Source organism: Drosophila virilis, chromosome 6 (assembly GCF_030788295.1).
Source record: "Drosophila virilis strain 15010-1051.87 chromosome 6, Dvir_AGI_RSII-ME, whole genome shotgun sequence".
In the NCBI taxonomy this organism is placed as follows: Eukaryota; Metazoa; Arthropoda; class Insecta; order Diptera; family Drosophilidae; genus Drosophila; species Drosophila virilis.
The window spans coordinates 1,345,475-1,367,192 of NC_091548.1; the positions used below are offsets into that span (position 1 = coordinate 1,345,475).

The 21,718-nt window shown below is 36.7% G+C and overlaps 3 protein-coding genes across 10 annotated transcripts; 2 read left to right on the top strand and 1 right to left on the bottom strand.

The window, feature by feature from the left end:
* The first annotated feature begins 28 nt into the window (after positions 1–28).
* Positions 29–9,919, top strand: LOC6636190 (uncharacterized). Of its 3 annotated transcripts, none has more exons than XM_015168532.3 (5): positions 29–186; positions 1,644–1,810; positions 2,375–3,041; positions 3,396–3,619; positions 3,698–9,919. In XM_015168532.3, exons 2-5 carry the CDS (start codon positions 1,747–1,749, stop codon positions 7,606–7,608), a joined length of 4,866 nt encoding a protein of 1,621 aa, XP_015024018.2. In that variant the 5' UTR covers positions 29–186; positions 1,644–1,746; the 3' UTR covers positions 7,609–9,919. The 3 variants fall into 3 exon arrangements, with proteins under 3 accessions (XP_015024018.2, XP_015024016.2, XP_002059736.3); XM_015168530.3 differs by having other exon boundaries at positions 30–229; XM_002059700.4 differs by having other exon boundaries at positions 30–186; positions 1,694–1,810.
* On the bottom strand, positions 9,571–15,086 carry LOC6636191 (tetratricopeptide repeat protein 39B). Of its 6 annotated transcripts, none has more exons than XM_032434192.2 (8): positions 14,930–15,086; positions 12,357–12,428; positions 11,904–12,224; positions 11,673–11,830; positions 11,431–11,602; positions 10,539–11,365; positions 10,338–10,472; positions 9,571–9,789 (listed from the first exon to the last, which is right to left on the bottom strand). In XM_032434192.2, the coding sequence occupies exons 2-8, from the start codon at positions 12,390–12,392 to the stop codon at positions 9,693–9,695; spliced, it is 1,746 nt and encodes a 581-aa protein (XP_032290083.1). In that variant the 5' UTR covers positions 12,393–12,428; positions 14,930–15,086; the 3' UTR covers positions 9,571–9,692. The 6 variants fall into 6 exon arrangements, with proteins under 6 accessions (XP_032290083.1, XP_032290084.1, XP_032290082.1 ...); XM_032434193.2 differs by lacking the exon at positions 14,930–15,086 and adding an exon at positions 13,568–13,708; XM_032434191.2 differs by lacking the exon at positions 14,930–15,086 and adding an exon at positions 12,855–12,934.
* Abcd1 (ATP binding cassette subfamily D) lies at positions 13,558–21,129 on the top strand. Its single transcript, XM_002059702.4, has 9 exons — positions 13,558–13,601; positions 16,502–17,229; positions 17,780–17,878; positions 17,946–18,085; positions 18,156–18,328; positions 19,177–20,048; positions 20,127–20,216; positions 20,286–20,411; positions 20,529–21,129. Exons 2-9 carry the CDS (start codon positions 16,631–16,633, stop codon positions 20,626–20,628), a joined length of 2,199 nt encoding a protein of 732 aa, XP_002059738.1. The 5' UTR covers positions 13,558–13,601; positions 16,502–16,630; the 3' UTR covers positions 20,629–21,129.
* Positions 21,130–21,718: the final 589 nt, after the last annotated feature.

Sequence of the window (21,718 nt, forward strand, 5' to 3'; positions counted from 1 at the left end):
AATCGAATCTTCAATGTGTCGATGTTTTTTTTTCTCATCTCTAGTGGCTACGCCATTTTGTGTTAAAGAGAAAAATTGAGAATTACAAAATAAGAAATCGAATTCTTTTGTGTTAATAATAAGGTGTAAAGCAATTTTATATGCTTAAATCTTAGTGTATAGGTGTGTAGTGCTTAAATATTGACGGTACGTGCAATACGCCCATTCGCTTTGATCTACACATTCATAAGTACGTGGAATCTACCTTAATATTCATATGTTTGTACATACATATGTAACTATATGTATACATGTGTGCTTGTTCAAAGAAACTTGTTTGAAGTAGAAATACATATGTATGTAGACATACATAAATGTTATGTATGTATGTATGTTTATACCCATACAAATGCATCACTGAAAATTTGGATAACTTACAAATGTGTGTAACCACTCTTTAAAAAATATAATGATTTTTATGAATGCAACAACGACTTCTATTCTACAACTGCGGACATTGATTGGAATATGGGTTAGAATTAATCTGGTAACCTACCTGATTTGTAGGCGTATGCATGTCTACATATATATTTATATATATATGCATGCATATATGCATTATGTATGTGGACATTGTGTGAATATTGCATATATGTCTTATATGTAGTTGTTAGTAATATTTTTAGAGTTACCAACTTTTAAAAAACATAATATGCTAGTATGGACATATTTTGCACAATTGCGCAACTTAGAATGCACTTCGTCGCCCAAGGGGGGCCAAAAGTTAGCAAAACTTGACTCCAAACATAGGTATGCTTATATGCGTGTATGTATGTATTTATGTAAGTGAATCAAAGATGTTTTAAAAAATTGTGATTTTCCAAGCCAAGCAAAGACTATAAGGAAGATAAAATTTAAACTTGGCCTTCATTTAATGAAACAATAAAAACATATCATTGAAACTGATTTTGAAGCCGACCTATTTTATATAACTGCTAAAGAACAATTAAAAATAAGTTTTTGTATCAAAAACAAATATGTTTGTTTTTCAAGATATCTGAACTAATCTCTTCTTACATATATGCGAATCCGAAAAAGGGGCTCTCGTTTAAAAAAAAATTGTTTTGTTTATCAAGATGTCTTGGCTAATTCCGGCATGATTCAAATCTTATTAAGATCGCACGTATATAGCTCTATGTGAAGAATAGTTCAATTAATTAGTTCTTAGATGGATATATCCTGTTTTACCAAACCCTAAATTAAAGAGCATTAATATTCTCACATATCTGCAAAGTTGTAGGGGAAATTTCTATAAAGTATTCAATCTTTGAGGGCAGCCGCAATTATTCATTTTAATGTACGTTTAAAATACATCTACGACAGCTTGTTGAGACCATGCAATGCATCAATAACAAAAATGTTTAATTAAGATCTGCCAAAAAAGAAGCGTCCTTAAAAGCTGGGTACTTTTCCATACTCTTGTAGAGGGCATTCTTATTTTGTCATAAAATATGTAACGCATAGAAGGATACACCTCCATCCCCATAAAATATATATATTCTTGATCAGTATCAACAACCGGGTCGATATAGACATAGCCAGATCGGACCACTATATATATTTTGTATTTTTAGGTTGTATAAACACAAATTTTTGTCTTGTAGATATATAATCTCCAATCATGCCGACAACATATTTTATTGTTACCTGTTAGTGAACGCAGAACCTGTGAGGTAAACGATTGGACATTTGCAATAATCAACCGACATGTCTACAATAAATCGCCGGATAAAAGTTAAATTTCGAGATGCTGTACTAAAAACCCACAAAGGTAAGCCTAACAGTTTAATAGAAAATTTAAGAATGTTCTATTTAAAATAAATATCTTTATATATAAAACTGTTTGTTCTGCCTGACTGACTGATTGACAGATTGACTGACATATATTTATACATACTTACATATATATATATATACATACATATGGAGCCAAAGTATTCTGCCTTGTTATATTTCAGCAAGGCCTACTTGAATTCTTGAGAATCGAGGAGAAGAGCACTTGGTACAAATTCGTTATCTTTAAATTTGCAGCATAGTGACAAATCAGTTCGATCTGCGTTTGGTATTAGAAAACAAACGTGCATGCATACATATATGCATGCATGCACACACACATGCACATACACACACAAATACCTGTATATAAAAATGTATATGCTTTTGTGGCAGGGCAGCCGCAGCTTAAATATATGTGTAATTATGAATTTTGCGATAGAAGGAAAACCAAGTGGCAGCTGGGTTCGATGGGCGTGAGGGGGGGGGTTACGGACTTTCATAGTCGGGCATACCTGATTAGAGCACTCTAACCTGTTTTAATTGTATTATTTGTTTACAGCCAATGCTTTGACATGTGATCGAATGGATTTTACCGGCGTAACTTCATTTTTAACGGGTGGAAAAGAATGTTGCCAATCAGTATTAAATGTCAAATTATCAAGATCAAAGAAGTCTGAATTAAAATGTACACAGAAGAGCCCCGTTAAATCTTCATATTATAATCGTAGCACTCCAAATGATCCTGCGGTAAATACTACATTTAAGCGACGCCGATCCGCCTCCGCCCGGCATGCCTCGGTCTCGGAGTCACCAATTGTTTGCAAGACTAAGAAAACTCTATGGCAAAATTGTAATATACTCCTGCTGATACTGGTAACATTTTACCTCATAAGCTCATCACATTCGATATTAGTCGAAGAACAAAACACGGCCGACAGTGCCGAGGAGCACCTGCCCCTCAAGGGCAACACCAACTCGAACAACACCAGCTTCCGAAGTGCTGGTAAGTCAATGTTAAGCAACGGTACAACGGGCAACGGGCTCGGTAGACCTTCCGTTGCGGCAAGCGGATATCTGGACAAGTTGGACAATTTGGAGAGAAGTGTGGCCGCTGTTTTAATCAAAGTGGCATATGGAACAACGTCAACGACCAAACGAAGCATACCCGACAATAGTTACATTTTAGGTCTCACTACTGTCGCGACGCCGCTTCTAACAACCCTCCGGTAAGTACCTAATACTTGTTAGATAGAGTAAATGTGTAAGTCTAGTCCGCTCGTGTGTCTGGAAACTACTGATATATATTCAATGTTATCATATTGAAACATTTCATAGGTGTCTTTTCAATTTTAAAGTAATTTGTAAGCCTGGCATCCAAACATCCAACTTATTCAAGAACGGATAACCCTGAAAGGATAATAAAATAGGTTTAATTTGTATAAAAGTTAGTTCAAATCTTAAATACAAGCATTTGGGCGTTGGGTGCAGAGTATCTTTAGTCGGGCACTACCACTACTAACAGCATCTTCTTTCAAACTGGCTGGAATCAGAGTGATTATTGTTTATTGATGTTTTATTAGATACCAATCGTCAAATCAAGCTCAGCATAACGGTGCTCGCCATAGAAACTATGAGTTGGACTTGGAAAGAGATCACGCTTTGCCAACCTCTGCACCAAATGCTGATATTTTGAAGAGTAATAATAATCCAACTTACCCGAATCCAAATCGTCATCACAGCAGCAGTCATGACCGCGATCGTCATCGACACACAATCCAATACAATTCAACGCCAATGCCATCAAGTAATTATAGCTTTTTTTATTATAATTGCAGTTTGTTGACATTTATTTGATATGATGCTTTTATATTTGTTTAACTAGTTCCTAACTTATTAAAGAAAGCCAAAGGCCAGCCGACAATACCAATGTATCCTGGAGATATTCCGTCGTACTCGCCGCCATCAAGATCATTTTTTACGCCGCCATTACCGCCGGAATATCAAAACCCATTTGCCGATAAGCCCACGTTACGGGGGACTAATAACGAGGGTCTTATATCAAATACGGCACCGTTTAATAACAGGCGGCCGATACCACCGCCCAGCCTGATGCCCGGCCATGAAAGGATACCGTTTCGTCCACCCGATCTGGCTGCCTCAATTGGCAACACAGATGGCAATTCGAATCACAATGTAAATGAAAGCTATGCAAGCAGCTCGGCGGATGCCAAGAAGCTACTCGTTGCGACCAGCATGCAAGGAGCCTTTGACGTCGCCGGAGATCGTAAAAAGGCACTTAATACACCGTCACGGCCGGGCAATGATGCAGTCGCCGTTGAAGCATCCGATCATAATAATAATGCCAATTATCATAACGTGCAAGATAAAGGAGTGACCAATAATGGCAAGGAGTCCAATGCAAATAAGAGGCAGGAGGTTCTGCCGAACATTAGACGCATACTAGGATCAAATGGCAAGAAAGGTGACATACCTGCAGTTCTATTGCGCCACGTGACACAGCGACCCTTGGTGAACTACCATCAGCCGCCAGCCTCCCCGATAGTTTCGGTCGATAATGCGGAAATTGCAAAGGAGAGCAGCAGCAGCAGCAGCAGCAGTAGCAACAGCGATGATAAAGCTGCATCTGCTTCGGTTAGTCCAAACATAAACAAGAGTAAACAACAGTCGAGCGGTAAATTGGATTTAAACGATGCCGCGCCAAGGGATTTGTTTGGCAACAATGCTAGTCAGTCGGCAGTTACCACACCTTCGGCTGCAGCTGCAATTGGTGAGGCGGCTGCTACATCATTTACATCTGCAACGACAAATGCAAGGCCAACTAATGGCAATGCTGTCGCCGGAAAAGCTGCTGACACAGACTCAGGCACAGGCACTAGAGACGGTGGCGCTGTGGGCGCTGCTGCGGCTGCAGCGGCTTCTGCTCATACCACATGGACATGGGCGTGGAACATACATATTTATTTATCGGTCATTCTGTACACGATATTGGCAGTCTATTCACTTTACAAACTGGTCACCTTTGACAAGCTGACGCATCTATTCGCACAATCATATTTCGTTTACATATACCTCATACTGATTGCCATTTGTATAATGCGTATATTTTACTTATGCTTTGATGCTTACAATATTCATGGAACTTTTCCAATATTTGCCGCCGAGCTCCTATTGAATTTGCCATCAACATTCTTGACTGTTGCTTTCGCGGTGCTCATTTTATTTTTGTTTTTAAAGTCTTTAAACCACAAAAACAATCGCTATTCGGCGCTGGTGCGACCGCTAACCGTGGTCGTCGGCTGTGGTGTACACGTTGGACTCTGCATTACGCTGCATTATGTCGAGTCGTATACCTTGCAAAATCATCATTTGTACTTTCAGCAACAACAACAGCAGCAATACTTTCGGCGCCAACAGCACCAGCAGCAGCAGCAGCTGCAGCAACAGTTGTTGCAACAACAGGTTAGCATGTCGCCTTCGACCAGTCTGGCCAATCCACCGCCACCACCGCGGGTTCTTTCGCTGATATGCCAGATTATTTATATATTCATATGCCTTAGCCTGGGGCTCTTGTATTTGTATTTGTACCGCATACTGAAGCGCATACTGAGAAGCAAATCCCAAAATTATATACATGGCTATCAGAATCTCTCTTATGCTATTCATATCACAATTGCGACAGCATTGCTCTTTGTTCTTTTAGCTGCTCTGCAAATCTTTGGCGCCGTCTGCATCTCAGCAGCGCGACCCCTAATTAGCCAGGCGAATATTGTTGAGGTCGATTGGATGCAGTGGGGATATCAGTTTTCATTACGTCTGATCGAGATAGCAATCATAACATTGATATCATGGGTGACGGGCCTAAAAACCGGCGTTGGCAGCAATACCGATGGCAGCGTTGCTGTCAACGGGGACGTCCGTATGGTTGGAACAGCTGCCGGGATGAGCGGATTTGCCAATAGTGCAAATGCCACCGGCAGTGTAATGAGAGAAAAACACGGTGCTGCTGCCCATCACCACAACTCGCATTCGAATGTTGCTAATTTCTTTTTACCGTGTACGTCCAGCTCAAGTCAGGAACAGTTTGAAACTGATTATCCAGCCATTTGCAATGCAAATACTAATCTTCATACGTACACAATGCGCACCGGCAAGCTAATATACGATGATAGTTATGCGCTAAACTCGCTGGCGGGGCCATCGGCAGCTTCTCCGAGCGGCGGTACCGAGTATCAGCTGCAGGAACCAATGTACCAGAGACCCTACGATACTGGCTCAATACGAAGTGCCATCAATCACAACATAACAGCCGAATATGGCCCACAAGCTTCGCGTTACCATCAACATCATCCACATCATCATCATTATAATCATAATATGCGTGCTGCACACGAACCGGAAGCCTATATGAGCGCCGATTATATGACCGATGCCACAACCGATCATTACGAGAATCCAAATTTTGATTTACGTACAAGCTCAACGGGCGCTGTTGGCGTTGTCGGAGTTGGGGCCATGCAAAAATTGGGCAAGAACACAGTCAGCTCGGGTTCTGCATCAGCATCTGGCTCTGGATCGGGTTCATCTGGGACATCGCAGCAGCAAATGCTGCTATTGCAGAGCGATAGCTGTTATTCGGAACCATTGCAAGAGAACTCAAACTATGAATTTAATAACTTTGAACGACCCGTATTCAAAGAGAAATCCACAGGCAGTAGCTCACATCCGAGCGATGAGTGCTGGCCGGACAGAGAGCGAGAAGGTCTCACGCTGGCAAAGTGTTGTGATAGAAAACCGAATAATAATAGTTCAACCGATGCTGCAACATTTGAAATTCCGGAGCGACGCAGTTCGAATTCAACAAATTCATGTTCATCCTCAAATGGCATCCGTTACGCCAGCTACAACTCATACGAGCGCAGCGCCTATTACAATGGGGGGGTGCGAAAGAGCGGCACTCTGAACAACATTGTTAATGGATCGGGCATGGGAGGAGCCACCGGTGCGGGTAAAGGCTCTGCAACTGGTCCTGGTTCTGGTCCTGGGCGTGCAATAAGTGTTGTACCGGCCAGTAAAAGAGTAAATGGTGCACAGACATTGGCACACACAGAACGTTCGCACTATTTTCAAAGGGGTGGACGTACACTAAATACCATAAATCGTGCATTAGCCTCAAATGATTTCGAATTGTCACCCAGCATTTGCAATGCATTAACGCTCAAGCAACAACACCAAATTAAACAACAGCAGCAACAACATCCGCAGTACAATCACAATTCCGAGGAGGAGGATGAGGAGGAAGACGACGATATAATATCAGGCAGTAATGTAGAGTGCACCAATTTGATAAGCAACAGTGAACATGGTTATTGTATAGCTAGCGAAAACAGCATCACATCAAATCCACTTTGTGCTAACAAAGCCTCTGCACAACACCTGCATGAACAAAATAATTCAAAATCTACACATCATCTGCATCACAGCAGCCAGCAGCAGCAGGAAGCAGCCGCCGCCAGTGTGCCAAGCCCCGGTGAGTTGGAGCCGAACGTTGTTTCCTCAGCAACAGTATCCGCATCCGGATCCGCATCAGCATCACCTTCAAGTGCCTCGGATAGCATGATTGTTGCCGACCAGGGTTTCTTGCGCTTTCGCGCCAACGAGGATGTCAATGCCCAACATGGCAAGCCGCAGCATGGTGTGATGCATCAGCAGAATCGCAGCGTGTCCAACGCCTTATCGCAAATTTGTAGTAATGTTAATGGCATCGATTGCTAGGTAATTCATTCATATATACACATGGATAAGATATGTCGATTCTCGATTCTAATCTCTATCGGTCGAGTGCCGCCGACGCCGCCGCTAACTGCCAATTGTAGTTAATTCGCCACTTTCTACTCTCTTCAAACTTGTGATATACATATTAATAATAACGATATATATATATATATATATATATATATATATTGTTTGTAATGAATATATATATATATATATATATATATATATATATATATGTATAAATATATATATATATATTCTTTACAAACAATATCCTAAAATGTAAAAAAAAACTTTTAAGTAAACTAACGTAGTATTCATACTAAAATTTTGCTGCAATTGAGACGTTTGAATCGCAAAATATCAATACTTATATCTATATATATTTTGTATATACTGTAATATATATTCGCATAATTTGCTAGATGCAAAATTTCAACACACATTAATTTGTTTTTATTTATTGTTTATAAATTAATGCAGGTAGCAGCGTTTTACCGTTTGACAGCTTAAATAGAGTTTAAATACATACAGCATAGATTTTTATAGCAGTTGCAACATACATAATAATTATATATATATATATATATATATATATATATATATATATAATGTCTATATATATATACTGTCTAGTATTAAGTAATTACATTTAATGTAAGTTTAATTATTGTATTCAAACTGTTAATTGTAAACAATATTCTGAATGCATTCATCGACAAAATTATTTCATTAATGCTCTTTTACTCACATAGTACATGTCTATGTAACAAACAAATGTAATTCTTTCGGTTCTTTTAGAAAAAGTAGTAATTATATTAGGTTTATATAAGTATGTTTGAATATGGCACCCTCTCACTCTAATTTAATTCTTTTTTAATTAAAATTTTAAACTCTTAACGGTTTATTTGAAAACATAAATACATGTTAATTAATTGCGTTATATTTTAAGCCATTGCCATGCTGATCTTTTGAATATCCAAAATTTAATCGTTATTCAATCAGCCTAAGAGAGAGAGAGATAACAAGAGTCGGTCGACGTTATAAAACTCAACTTTGAAAGGCTATCTACAGCGCGTCCGCAGGTGCTCTAATAACTGAAATTTCTAGAATATAAGTTAAGTCTATAAAATGCAAGTAAAAAAAGCAAGAAAATGCTGTTACAAATAAACACATTCATACATTCATGTAGCACGGAGCGTTAATAATAATATCAACATAGAGCTGCCGAATTAATGCAGATTTTTATAAAAATTTATTAATTAATTAATTAACTGTGACACGAATTCCGATCGCCCAACACATGCTTACCGAATGTACATTTATTTATTATGTAAAGTATTAAGCTATTCCTTTGGATACAAAAATGGTGTATAAAATCACACAAACAATGTTAATCCTTACGTATAAATAGTACTGACTAGATAAGGCTTCTGCATTTTTAAATGTAAAATTCAATTGATTTAAAAAATAAAACATTTATATTCATAGATACATATATACATAATTGTGCTTTTAAGGATGCCGTATCATCACCATTACAAAGTATCTATACTAGAATGCAGATAGCAAAAACGAAAATTTATTATAACATGGATCCTACTATGGCACTACATATTATAAACACAATAAACACATCACACACTTTTACAATATAATAATAAAAGATAATAATAAATATATAAAGTATTCCCCTAATTATTATGCTTCTTACATTATAGAGAAATATGTATACATATAATTAACTGCATGTATATGAAAGAATTACTCTTATAATAAAATAACTACGTACATATAAACTAAATAATAATTTATTGAAATATATGTTTCCCATGCCCAACAACCTGTTGCTCGATTTCCATAATCTAGGGCCGGACTTCATGTATCTTATGAATAAACTTAACTACTTGCGACTAAGATATAGCATTTCAGGGCTTGACGTGAATAATATACAAAATATTTATTATGATATTTGAATACTTTTATTGACCATCGCCCGATCGTTTAATACAAAATGTATAATTGAAAGGAAATAAAACAAGAAGCAAGACAATTTAAAAGAAAAAGCACACAAATTTTAACTATTTGTGGGTATCCAAGTTGCCATTGAGATCCATGAGAGCCATATGTATCCTAAAGTGTAGTCGAGACTCTAATGCGAATTTAGAGAACTTTTTTCTTAAATGTAAATAGATTAAACATATTAAAAACTAGTAAGAGGCTTAAGTCGGTAGCACCGACTAGGGAATACCCTAAACCCTCTTCGTTTGCTTCAGCACCATAAAAATAAATGCAAAAACAAAATAAATTTTTCCTTAATGTGATCTTGCATATTCCTCTACCCAACAGACAAACCCACAATTGAGAATTAATGAGAGAAAAACGGATTAAAATGGCAGCACAGAAAGCAATACAATCGCATAACTTTTGTGTAGCTTAACCGGTCTTGTTGACATTTTCAACAACAGTTATAAATTGGTTATTTTTTTTTTATTTATAGCTATCTGGCAACGGGGCAAGTTATCGGTTATCGGAAACAAACTCGTACAGCGCGGACAGCAGGAGGGCCTTCTAACTCGGCTATTGATGCTGATCAAGAATATATATACTTTATAGGGTCGGAGATGCTTCCTTCCGCCTGTTACAAATATATTATATCTTTTTACTCATTTTTAGTTGGTTCAGGGTATAATTAAGTAGGAATAAATTTCATTTGATGCATTTACTTGGTATCTTGTAGCATGGATATAGCCAGAGACCGATTTTCCGATGCGTGACAAAGTGCAGCCTCCACGTAAGCGTACGGGATAATAAAGTGATCCTCGACAATGCCACTTTGTGCAATGCACTCACAAAAATCCCTAGGGGAGAGCGTATACACATTCACATAAAGATCTACGATTATTTATTTTCTTATGTCTACTTACTGAAGAGCCAACGAGGGTTTGCCCATTTGTACATAACAAGATCCACGTAACAGAAGACATAATGCGCGATTATCGGCGAAGTATAGATTTGTAGCAGGGCTTACTCCCGGGTTGTTAATCATGGCAAATTCCGAGTCGATGATTTGTAGAATGCCATCGGCAATCTGGTAATCCCCGCCAATGAATTTGAACATATTCCACAGATACATCAGCTCTATCAGGGGCAAAATCAGACGCTCGTTCTGGCTCTTATATCTTACGGCACGTTTCGCCATAAACTTCTCCATTGGCAACGACTTGCCGGCAATTTTTTGCCTGTACGTGGGCACCTCCGTCATCAATTTATCAATTTGCTTCAGATTGTCAGCTGATCCTGGGCATGACATTAATTTGATGGCAGCCAATTGATAGGCGTATATCGCGCGCGACCAATTGCTCTGCTCGAGCAATTGGTTGGCATAAAATTGGGCTTTGTCCCATTTCTGTTGTATACAATTGATCCAGAGTAGTTCCCAAAAGCTCAAATAGTGAAATTGGGGCCAAACTTCCTGCGATTTCCAAGAATGCAAATACCAGGACTCAGCTCCCTCCAGATTTCCATTGACCAACTCAAATCGTCCCTTAAAGAAGAGCATCCAAACACTGTTTGGGTACTTGGCCAATTGGGAGGTAAGTATCTCGTCGCATATGCGCAGGTCCTCAAGGGAATGCCTTTCGCTGAGCATGGGCAACACCATCAAATGGTAACCGAGCAGGGATAAAGCACAAAGTATTTGCCGCAATCCGTTCTCCTGGTACCCTGCAAGCAGATCGTGTAAGCCATAGTTCTAAATGGGATTACTTTTCATATTTTTGAAATATATTTTTTAAATTATATGTTAATCAAGCTTACCCGGTTTGACGAGAATCCTATAAATTGCAGTATTTTAACAATGCGAACCGGCAGCATGGACATCATTAAGTTAAAGGTGCCGATACCCATGTGTACTCCGCTACTAAAATGATTTCTCACAGTCATTGAGCTCGAATCCCACTTTCGATGCTTCATTATTTGTGCACAAAACCTGAAAAAAAAACAATTGTTAAATTTGAATGCAAAAAAATCGGAATCTCTTCTATGGCAGAACGTGATACCTGAAGCAATTATAGCACTGGCGAACTCGCAGACTGCCCCGGATTAGTCCGCTGAGGTTCTCGTCCTCGATAAAGGTGAGTAGAGCACTCATCAGGAGCACTTCGGCCATGCAGAGCTCAGCATGGCATTCCAGGTCTGTGAGGCTGTTGAAATTTTTCTGAAAGTAGGATTAGGTGTAAATTAGTATACACATTATAAATATAAATTTGTATATATTAGTAAAGATTCACCTTCTTAAAAGTATTGCCAATCGCTTCCGTTAAGGTGTTTTTCTTTCGAAAACGTTGACAGAGTTCGACACACTTTTTCAGCTCTGCCGATGCCTCATCAATATGCTCAAATGTTAGCATTGCCTCCAGAAATGAAAATGTGGCCGTACCCATTGAATGGTATAAACTCGAACCGGAAAACGGCTTCAGCAGAGTTCGAGCTTCTTCGAACTTGTTGTCAAAGAAATAATCTATAGCTAGCTTTGCTTCCTCCAGCGAAGTTCTTAAGTCCATTTCAAAGGGTGTCATATCCAATTGCTCGGAGAGTGCATCAAAAAATTCCTAAATGTATTATTATTATAATTATCACTTTATTTATTTATTTATTTTTTAAGTTTTATTTAACAGAACAATTAAAATGAAATCGATATAGCAGAATTTTGATTATAGTTGATATTAAATGTTTTTTCTTACCTCGGAATCGGATTCGGATTTGTTGCTTTCGTCCATGACTTTCGATTTTGTTGCGCCCTTTCTTTACGTTTTCTAAAAATGATATATACGCAATATTTCTGTACAATTTTGGAATTTTTCATTTTTTTGTATAGTTGTATTATAATAATTTATATTTAATATTATTAACCTTTGACCCGCAATAATACTATATACATATATTTAAAAAAAAATTTTAATTATTGTTATGTAATTATTATAAATTGAGCTCGAAAAAGTTGGCTAGCAAAAAGTTTTCAATTGTCCGTTCCACTTTGCATGGAATTTTTCTAACCTGAAATTTATTTTCTATATATGTAGGTGGCTGCGTTTATCCTTATGGATAAAATTTGTAAGTGCATTTGTAGTAAATTACAAATTTAGGAAACTTATAAATTGTTATTACTTATCATCAATTAGAATATGTACTTAATATTCTTAAGCGCTTATGTAATAATGTGTTTGAATTGCTTTCTTAACTCAAAACTATTGCCTCGGGTCGGTTTTTATTCAGAAAATCCAGTGTTACGGCTCAGATCCAACAGTTTCTGATTCACTGACTTACTTAAACGTGTAAAAGCGAATTATATATACAATACCTACAAAAAAAATACACCCATATACATATGTATGCACAGATTTATACATAAGAACACATGTTGATTTAGTAACGCTGACTATAATTCAACTCTTATATTTAAACTTTCCGGTTTTGCATGTACATGTATATACATACACATGCATATGTACATATGTATTTAGTTGCATATGTATAGAAATAATTGTTTTGTTTATGACAATAAAATACAATTCATCTAAAAGTTGCAGGCTATGTATATATGTACTTGCATGAATACTAACAATTTCATGGGCTTGATGTTCTTATATGTATATGCGGTACATTATACATGTACATACATGTATATATATACATATATGAAAGGAAGTACATGCATTTATTTTGATTGTGGCATCAAAAGAAAAACGGAAAACTAAGCTAGTCCGTAGTAAGTACATAAGTACATACAACATTAAGCTTTAAGCTTTCGCATTGTTCGGTCGTGTTTTTGTTGCGTTGCCATGCTTGGGCAGAACTTAATAAATAATTAAGTGGTTTATATACATATATATATATATATATATATATATATATATATATATATATATTTATGTTGAAATTGTTATAGTTTTACTTTTAACAATTGTGTATCCGAGTGTTTTGTTAAAGTATGTTTATTTAAATTGTTAATTCCATTCCCTGTACTCTGATTCAGTTATGCATTGGTTTAGCTTTATCTGCGCGTCGTTATTCAAGCTTTTCGCAAGAAAATATTTTGTAATCGAGACATACGAATTTCAGTGCATAGAGAACATAGAGAAAACAAAGTGCAAAACAAATACTATCACGTAAAGCACAACATTAATGCACACACCGTAAAACATATGTACTCGTAGAATCAGCTGTTCGAGCACGACAAAAAGCTGAAGGCTTTAAGATTCGCGACACGCACTTTGCTCTCATAAACAAAATAATAATGTTTAAAGCAACAAAATCTTTACGTATGGGTTCATATATATTCACGTCATGTAATTTACTAGCGCTTATGCATTGGGAGGTCGATATTTTGAACTACCTGGTCCTGAATTTGTAAGCAGTTGAAAATATGGAAAAGTTCTAACCGGTGTGGTTCCCGTTTGACGCATAGAGCCATACTCGACCCCATAAACAATATATAAATAAGTAAAATTTCGCTCAAGTCCGTATTTTAGTTGAAAAGACAGGTCGAAAATAAAGTGTTTGGCGGAAAATCATATTTGTTTTTCAAGATATTTCAACCAAACTTGGCACTTACGAGCTTCAATAAGCTCGTAACATATTTGCAATTCCTCTATTGCATTTATTTGTCTATATTGCTATTTATCATATAGCTTCAATAGGAACAATTGGTCGGAAATAAACATTTTTATTTACAGAACATATACACGACGCAAAAAACAAAACAACTTCTTTCGACTTTTCTTAGTGTTAAATTAAAGTAAGAACAGTGTGCCCAGAGTGCCCAGTATTAAAAAATACTCTTGAAGTTACGTATCCATAGATATTTTGCTTATACTTGGTGAGCGTTAAATATTATAATATTAATGTAAAAAAACTGTTATTTTGACAATTTTAAATTTTAGCTCGAGTTTTAGAGTTTCAAAAAGTTTTCGGTTGCCATTTCCTATTAATATAATTTATTTGAGATTATTTATGTTTATGTTTATGCAAAAATTCAAGTATATATATTTTTTCAATATTATTATATTAATATATTTTTTATTTTAGGGGAAGATGTGTTTTCTTTATTTGCATTTTTGAAAAGTTGATTTTTGAATATAAAATAAATAAATTTTTATAAAATTCAACATTCCAAGACCTTCGTGCCTAGACGACAGCAAGTAGCAAAGTTCAACTGTCGTCAATTTCTATCAACTTCCGTTGGCTAATCAGAAAATTATTCGTTCCTAAGCCGATTGTTATTATTATTATCAGACTAAAGTATATTTCTGTATACCTTTCTTTCATTAGAAATTCATATGTAAGGCCATTTATCTGTATAAGCGTGTAATCCAATTTGCCCGAGACCAGGGTGCAAAATTCGAATAACCAAATTGACCTGCTTACGTCAATAGCTCAAAATTTTAGTGGGTTTTTCAGGCAAAGTTTAACAGACTTGAGATGATATTTCCGACCTTACACAGACGACAGGCAGAAACCACGTAGTTCATTCGACTGATTCTGTCCAACTTACCCATTTAATTTTGAAGCTATCGTCAACTTCGTACAGATGCTTTTTTTTGGAGTGGGGTATATTTATTTTGGAATCGATCGAATCGGCTGACTAATATTGTCTAAGGGCCTTACTTATGTTTTGAATCGCGTAGAACGGCGCCCGTTAATTTTAATCACATTTTTCATTAACTAAAATTACATCTACATAGAGCCTTGAATTTTTGCGAATCGTAGAGATAGATGGTAATTTTTATCAATGCATTCATCAGTCATAACTATGTTTTATTCCTTCGTTTTTTTTGTCAAGATCTCTATATCATGGCAGGGTTCAGGGTACCTCCTAGTCGGACACTTCCTACTAGAGAACACTCAATTTTTAATGAATCTACTATATAAAATAATCTGGATCCACATGGATGAGGTCAGCCCAAAATACATTTAACTCTTTCATTGGTTTCGCTTTAAAACTGACTTTAGCCATGCCGATGCGAAATTGTTTAAATTATCGCTATTTCAACCCGGAAAGAAGTATGCGAAAAATGCTTTTTGTTCTTGAGGCTAATCTAATCTATAATCCAGGGGCGTTATCAACTTCATTGATTATTTAATTGAAGTTTACAAAATTTTTGGTACTTATTGTTTGGGCTATTTTATAATTCTCGGCCGTGTTAGTGCGAATAAGCCCTTGGTTCCATGTTTGTGAAACCCAACACCATAAAACATACTAAGTCCATTTGAATGTTTTATTTTTAGTGAGATTGCGAGCTAGTCAAGACCTTTAGCATACGCGTAAGTAATCGCATTACCAGATGCCAATTATTTAAGCCAAGCAATAGAATCGGTTTAGACTAGTTTTGTGCAAGGTTCGTTATGGTTGTTATAGTCCTGCGATGATATTTTTGCTTCTACGTAATTGTACGCCGTAAAATGTGAATTTTAAACTGATATTGTGGCCTTCTAGAATTAAAAATGTTAGGCCTTCGGAACTCGTGCTGTATGTGCTTGAAGAGGATAACCCTCCTTTAAAATAAATAAGTCTAGTAATTTTAATTAATGTGGATGTCGCTATAAAAATCCAACAGCTTGATCAATATTTAAACAAAATTTGTTATTAACTATGTACAGATGAAGTTTAGAAAATATTTATGTTAATTTAACAGACTAAAAATACCCTGAATCCCGCACTAAGCTACCTTTAGCTTCGGAGTTTATTATCCCATCTTCAGAATTCGGGGCTTGAATATGCCATCCAATAATATATAATATATCATTTTCAGTCAGTAAAATGATTAATGCTTATTCCAATATTCTGATAAATGTTTTATGTGAGCTGTGTTTTTTTATTTATTTTCAGTGTGAAAATTAAAACACCGTTCTGAGTTGTGTGTTTTCCAAAAAAAAAAAAAAAACACACACACTTTGGCGTTAGCTAATTCGATATACTAAATACATATTAAATAAATCATAAAATTTGGATATAAATATGACCGTCTTCTCGAAATATGTCGACCGTATAGCGGAAAAATATGAACAATCCGGACTCCCAAATCAGGCATTCAGTTACGCCCTGGTGGGAACGGCCCTATTTGCATTAACAATCAAGGTAACAGTTCCATATATTAAAAATATCAAATGCGCAAAGGATGAAAATGGAAAATCGAATGTCGGCAAGGGTGCGCTCACACCTTTAGAGATCGATGCTACGGACGAGGAGTCTAAGTTGGCCGAGGCCGAGAAACTGCTGGTGGAGCAGCAATTGAAGATGAAAAATAAACAAATGCTGGAGCCGGGCCTTAATAAGGAATTTCTTAAGCAGCTTGGCATGCTGGTTAGGATCATGATACCGCACAAGCTGTGCTATGAAACCGGACTCCTTACCGTACACACCTTGTGCCTAATATCCAGGACATTCCTCAGCATTTATGTGGCGGCATTGGAAGGAGCTATTGTTAAGTTTATCGTGCGAAAGGATGTGAAACAGTTCGCTCTTGTATTGATGAAATGGTTTGGCATTGCGATCCCAGCCACATTTGTTAATTCAATGATACGATTTCTGGAGAGTAAACTAGCTTTGGCGTTTCGGTAAGTACCAGAGTCTTACAACGGGTCAACCGAAACACGTTTTGGATATTCGAAAAATGATATCGTTCGAACGAGTCCGATACTCATATCTTCATGCTCTGAAACCCAGTGAAAATTTAAGAAACAGGCAGAGAGAAAAACATCTCCGAGGCTTTAAGGTATATAAATATATATTCCTAATCAGCGTCAGTCGAGTCGATCTAACACTATGTCGCTCGATCTCAGAACCAATTATTTTATATAGAGACTTCAAATTTTTAATCGCCTGTTATCTGCGCAGAACGAGCTTTTTTTGCGATTATCGATAACTTGTGTCGTTTTCAACTAATCGATAAAAAGATATAAAAATCTTATTTTGAGAAAATCTCTTAGCTCTTAAGAGACCAAACTTGAGATTCTAATATACACAATTCATTTTATACACCACTATAGCGCGAGCTGTTGAAGGTTTAGATAGATTTATTTGACTTTATTAGTAGGGTCTCATATATTATATATTTAATTATATATTTCAATATGTAAATCTTTGAACATTGCCTACTTCGAACAGGACTCGTTTGGTGCGTCACTCGTATCGATTGTATTTCAAGAATCAAAATTACTATCGAGTATCGAATCTTGACGGACGCATCGAGAACGCAGATCACAGGTAAAACAATAATAATAACATGTTTTCTAATGTTAATAATGTTATACTAATTTTTAAAATTTTACAGACTTACCGAGGATATTTCAGTGTTTGCCAGCTCCGTGGCCCATTTGTATAGTAGCTTGACTAAACCTTGTTTTGATCTAATGTTAATTGGCTTGGCATTAATGCGCTCCTCCAGAAAGATGAAGGCCAATATCTTATCAGGCAATTTTTATGACGCGACTGCTTGCAAGGTCTATTACTAAAACTATGATTGTTGTTTTCATATTTAAAGGCCCAGCTCTGTCTGTGAGTGTCATTGCGCTTACCGCTCACATATTACGTATTGTGTCGCCGAAATTTGGACAACTGGTCTCGGAGGAGGCGAATCGTTATGGCTATCTTAGGCATATCCATTCACGTATTATAACAAATGCGGAGGAAATTGCATTTTACGGAGGACACAAGGTATATACATGGATTGTACAGTTGATTGTGTACTGATTGACAATTAGCTTGTAGTATTAATGCTTATGTTTTATTTAAATATCATTTAACATCTAATTTTAAATATATTTTAAATTTGCATATGGTATATATATATATATGGCAAACATAGCCAGTTTGTACATACATATATGTATGCATGCTGGTTTGGAATATATGCAAACATGCATGCATGCGCACATGAAAGAATACATGTCGGGGTACCTACATACCTGCATACATACGTACCTACATATATGTTGCCAGTTTGTACATACATGTATGCATGTTAATTTCAAATATATGCAAACATGCATGTTAACTTCGAATATATGCAAACATGAATGTTGACTTCGAATATATGCAAACATGCATGTATGTGCACATGTGAGACATTTATAAGTACATACATGCATTCATACATACATACATACACACATACATACATACATACATGTATACATACATGAACATACATACATTCATACATACATATGTGCATACATACATATGTACATACACACATATGTAAATACATGCATGTATACACATATATACATACACATCTACATACATATCTACTTAGTTTCTTCCTTTGCCCCACCTCCTCCTGCTCCACCGTGTATACACACACATGACCACTCACATATAAATAATACTTTAACCCCTTCGTATAAAATAATTGTAAACATGCTATATGTGTATGTGTGTCTGTATGTGATTCAAATAGTGAATATTGAATATCTGTTTTTGATTCTATTATTCTCAAACCTTACAAAATGTTATAATTATATAACAATGAAATTTTGTTTTTTGTTTTTAACAATTAGGTGGAGTTGCAGCAGCTGCGCACCGCATACAATCGACTCGTGAATCAAATGAATAGCATATTTAGCCAAAAGCTTTGGTTTATAATGCTGGAGCAGTTTTTCATGAAATACGTATGGTCCGGCACAGGAATGGTAATGGTTTCCCTGCCAATATTAACGGGTACGGCTGTATCCAAAAACTCAGATAATACCCACATAACCGCCGAGGTCAACGACTCGAGTGTGAGCGAGCGTACCCAATATCTGACGACGGCCAGAAATCTGCTCATATCGGCAGCGGATGCTATCGAGCGTTTGATGTCGTCCTATAAGGAGGTTGTGGCATTGGCCGGATACACTTACAGAGTGGCTGGAATGTTGGATGTTTTCGAGGAGACTGCACAGGGAATTTACAGCAAGGCCACCCTGGTCGCGAATGAGGAAATGAACGGTATCATAGAGTTCCGCGAAGGCAAGCCGATAGCCAAGGGTCGCATTATTTACTCGGATGATCCCGGCAATATGTCGATCTGTCTCCGGTCTGTACCGGTCGTTACCCCCAACTGTGATATTGTTGTGCCAAGTTTGACTCTCTGCATTGAGCCCGGAGTGCATCTCTTGATAACGGGCCCCAATGGCTGTGGTAAATCCAGCCTGTTCCGCATTCTAAGCGGACTCTGGCCAATCTATGCCGGAGAGCTGCACATACCGCGTCCTGTCGAAAACAAGCCCTGCATGTTTTACATCCCCCAGCGACCCTATATGTCCATTGGCAGCTTATGTGATCAAATCATATATCCGGATACACGGGAGGATATGAAACGTAAAGGCATCACCGAAAATGAGCTAATGAACATTCTAAAACTGGTCACGCTCGAGCATATTGCGCAACGGTAAGTAAATAATAATAAAATAAAATAAAAAATATTAAAATCTGTTAATAAAATACTTATACTTATGTATACTTACAGTGACAGCTTTGATGTTGTGCGCGATTGGAAAGACATTCTCTCCGGAGGAGAAAAACAACGAATGGCCGTGGCTCGTCTATTTTATCACAAGTTAGTATGAAATGAATTTCTGTATTGATATTGTGATTATTACTTAATCCGCTTCTTTTTTTTTTTAAGGCCGCGTTATGCGCTTCTCGACGAGTGTACGAGTGCAGTGTCCATTGACGTTGAGAGCTCGATTTATGACATTGCCAAGAAGATGGGCATCACGCTTCTGACAATAACACATAGACCAACCCTGTGGTAAGATATATAAAATATAAAATGGCTGATAAGTACAACTGATTGATTCAGTATAACACATAATTATATATTCGTATTAAGTAGTTATTTGATGTAATTTTTTTATGTATTTATTAGGAAATTCCACACGCACATTCTTGAGTTTGACGGTCAAGGAAGCTGGAAGTTCAGGAAAATGGATCCCAATGAGAAGCAGAAGGAGAAGTTCATTCACTAATATCCGAATTACATATAGAAAAAACGCTCAAGTGAATAAAGACTATAGAGAGTGTCAGGAGGAGTATAGCGTTACGGTTTAGAAAACAATCGAGTGCTTAAAAATGTACAAGGTATCTTCCAGTCGTACACTTGTTTTATTATGGACATTAAACATACTTTTATGTATATTTTTGAATTGATTAGGATATGCTACACAGCTGTAAGTTCAGGAAAAATGTATCCTATTGAGAAAAATCTTTCATTCACCAATATCCATATGAAGTATTAATAACCCTAGAGTGAATTCAGTTTAAATAAAGTTCACATCAAGTTATCGTTGAAATATTTTCTGACATAGGTATTCAGACTCTAGCTCTAGCTCTATGTACATATTGCGTGAAATATTTAAAGTATGTATATATGGTGGTATGTGTAGTCGGTAAATATAAAATTAATTTCAATTTGTAATTATTTATATTTATATTGTTAAATATAAGATTTGTCCAGCCCAGAGAAATAAGGTAATTATTCGATTTTCATACAAAATAAACATTAACTATTCTCGCTGTAAGCTATACGCTATCTTGTTTTTATACCCTGAACCAAAGACAATATAAACACTAAGATGAGTAACGCCATACAACAAAATGCTACTATGCAGCTTGATTTTTTGAAAATTGAGAACGAAAACGAAATCAATAGCATTGCGCTCTCACAGCCGAGAGAACGAAAAAGCTAAAAATAGAATGTGTTTATATTGTCGTTGCCTGAACCCATTAAAAACTGGGAAAAAAGGGTATATAGTATTTGCGCAAAATGTAAATGTATAGAACAGGCAGAAGGAAGTATCTCCGACCCCATTAAGTATATATTCTTGATCAGCATCAACAGCCAAGTCGATCTAGCCATGTCCGTCAGTCTGTCCGTCCGTCCGTCTGTCCGATGTATGAACGCAAAGATATCGGAGCCTATAAGAGCTTGAGAAATTTTAGATGTGGGTCCTTCTAGTGCCTGCGCAGATCGAGTTTGTTTCCGATAATCGATAACTTGCCCCGTTTCTAAGTAATCGATAACAATCGACATCCTGTTTTTTGAGCAATTTTTGTAAA

Coding starts and splice junctions, on each gene's coding strand:
- LOC6636190 (XM_015168532.3), top strand. CDS start 1,747: ATGTCTACAATAAATCGCCGGATAAAAGTTAAATTTCGAGATGCTGTA. Junction 3,042..3,395: donor CCGCTTCTAACAACCCTCCG/GTAAGTACCTAA, acceptor ATGTTTTATTAG/ATACCAATCGTCAAATCAAG. Junction 3,620..3,697: donor TTCAACGCCAATGCCATCAA/GTAATTATAGCT, acceptor TTGTTTAACTAG/TTCCTAACTTATTAAAGAAA.
- LOC6636191 (XM_032434192.2), bottom strand. CDS start 12,392: ATGGACGAAAGCAACAAATCCGAATCCGATTCCGAG. Junction 11,831..11,903: donor TTGGCAATACTTTTAAGAAG/GTGAATCTTTAC, acceptor TCCTACTTTCAG/AAAAATTTCAACAGCCTCAC. Junction 10,473..10,538: donor AAACCCTCGTTGGCTCTTCA/GTAAGTAGACAT, acceptor GCTCTCCCCTAG/GGATTTTTGTGAGTGCATTG.
- Abcd1 (XM_002059702.4), top strand. CDS start 16,631: ATGACCGTCTTCTCGAAATATGTCGACCGTATAGCGGAAAAATATGAA. Junction 18,086..18,155: donor GAAGGCCAATATCTTATCAG/GCAATTTTTATG, acceptor TCATATTTAAAG/GCCCAGCTCTGTCTGTGAGT. Junction 18,329..19,176: donor CATTTTACGGAGGACACAAG/GTATATACATGG, acceptor TTTAACAATTAG/GTGGAGTTGCAGCAGCTGCG.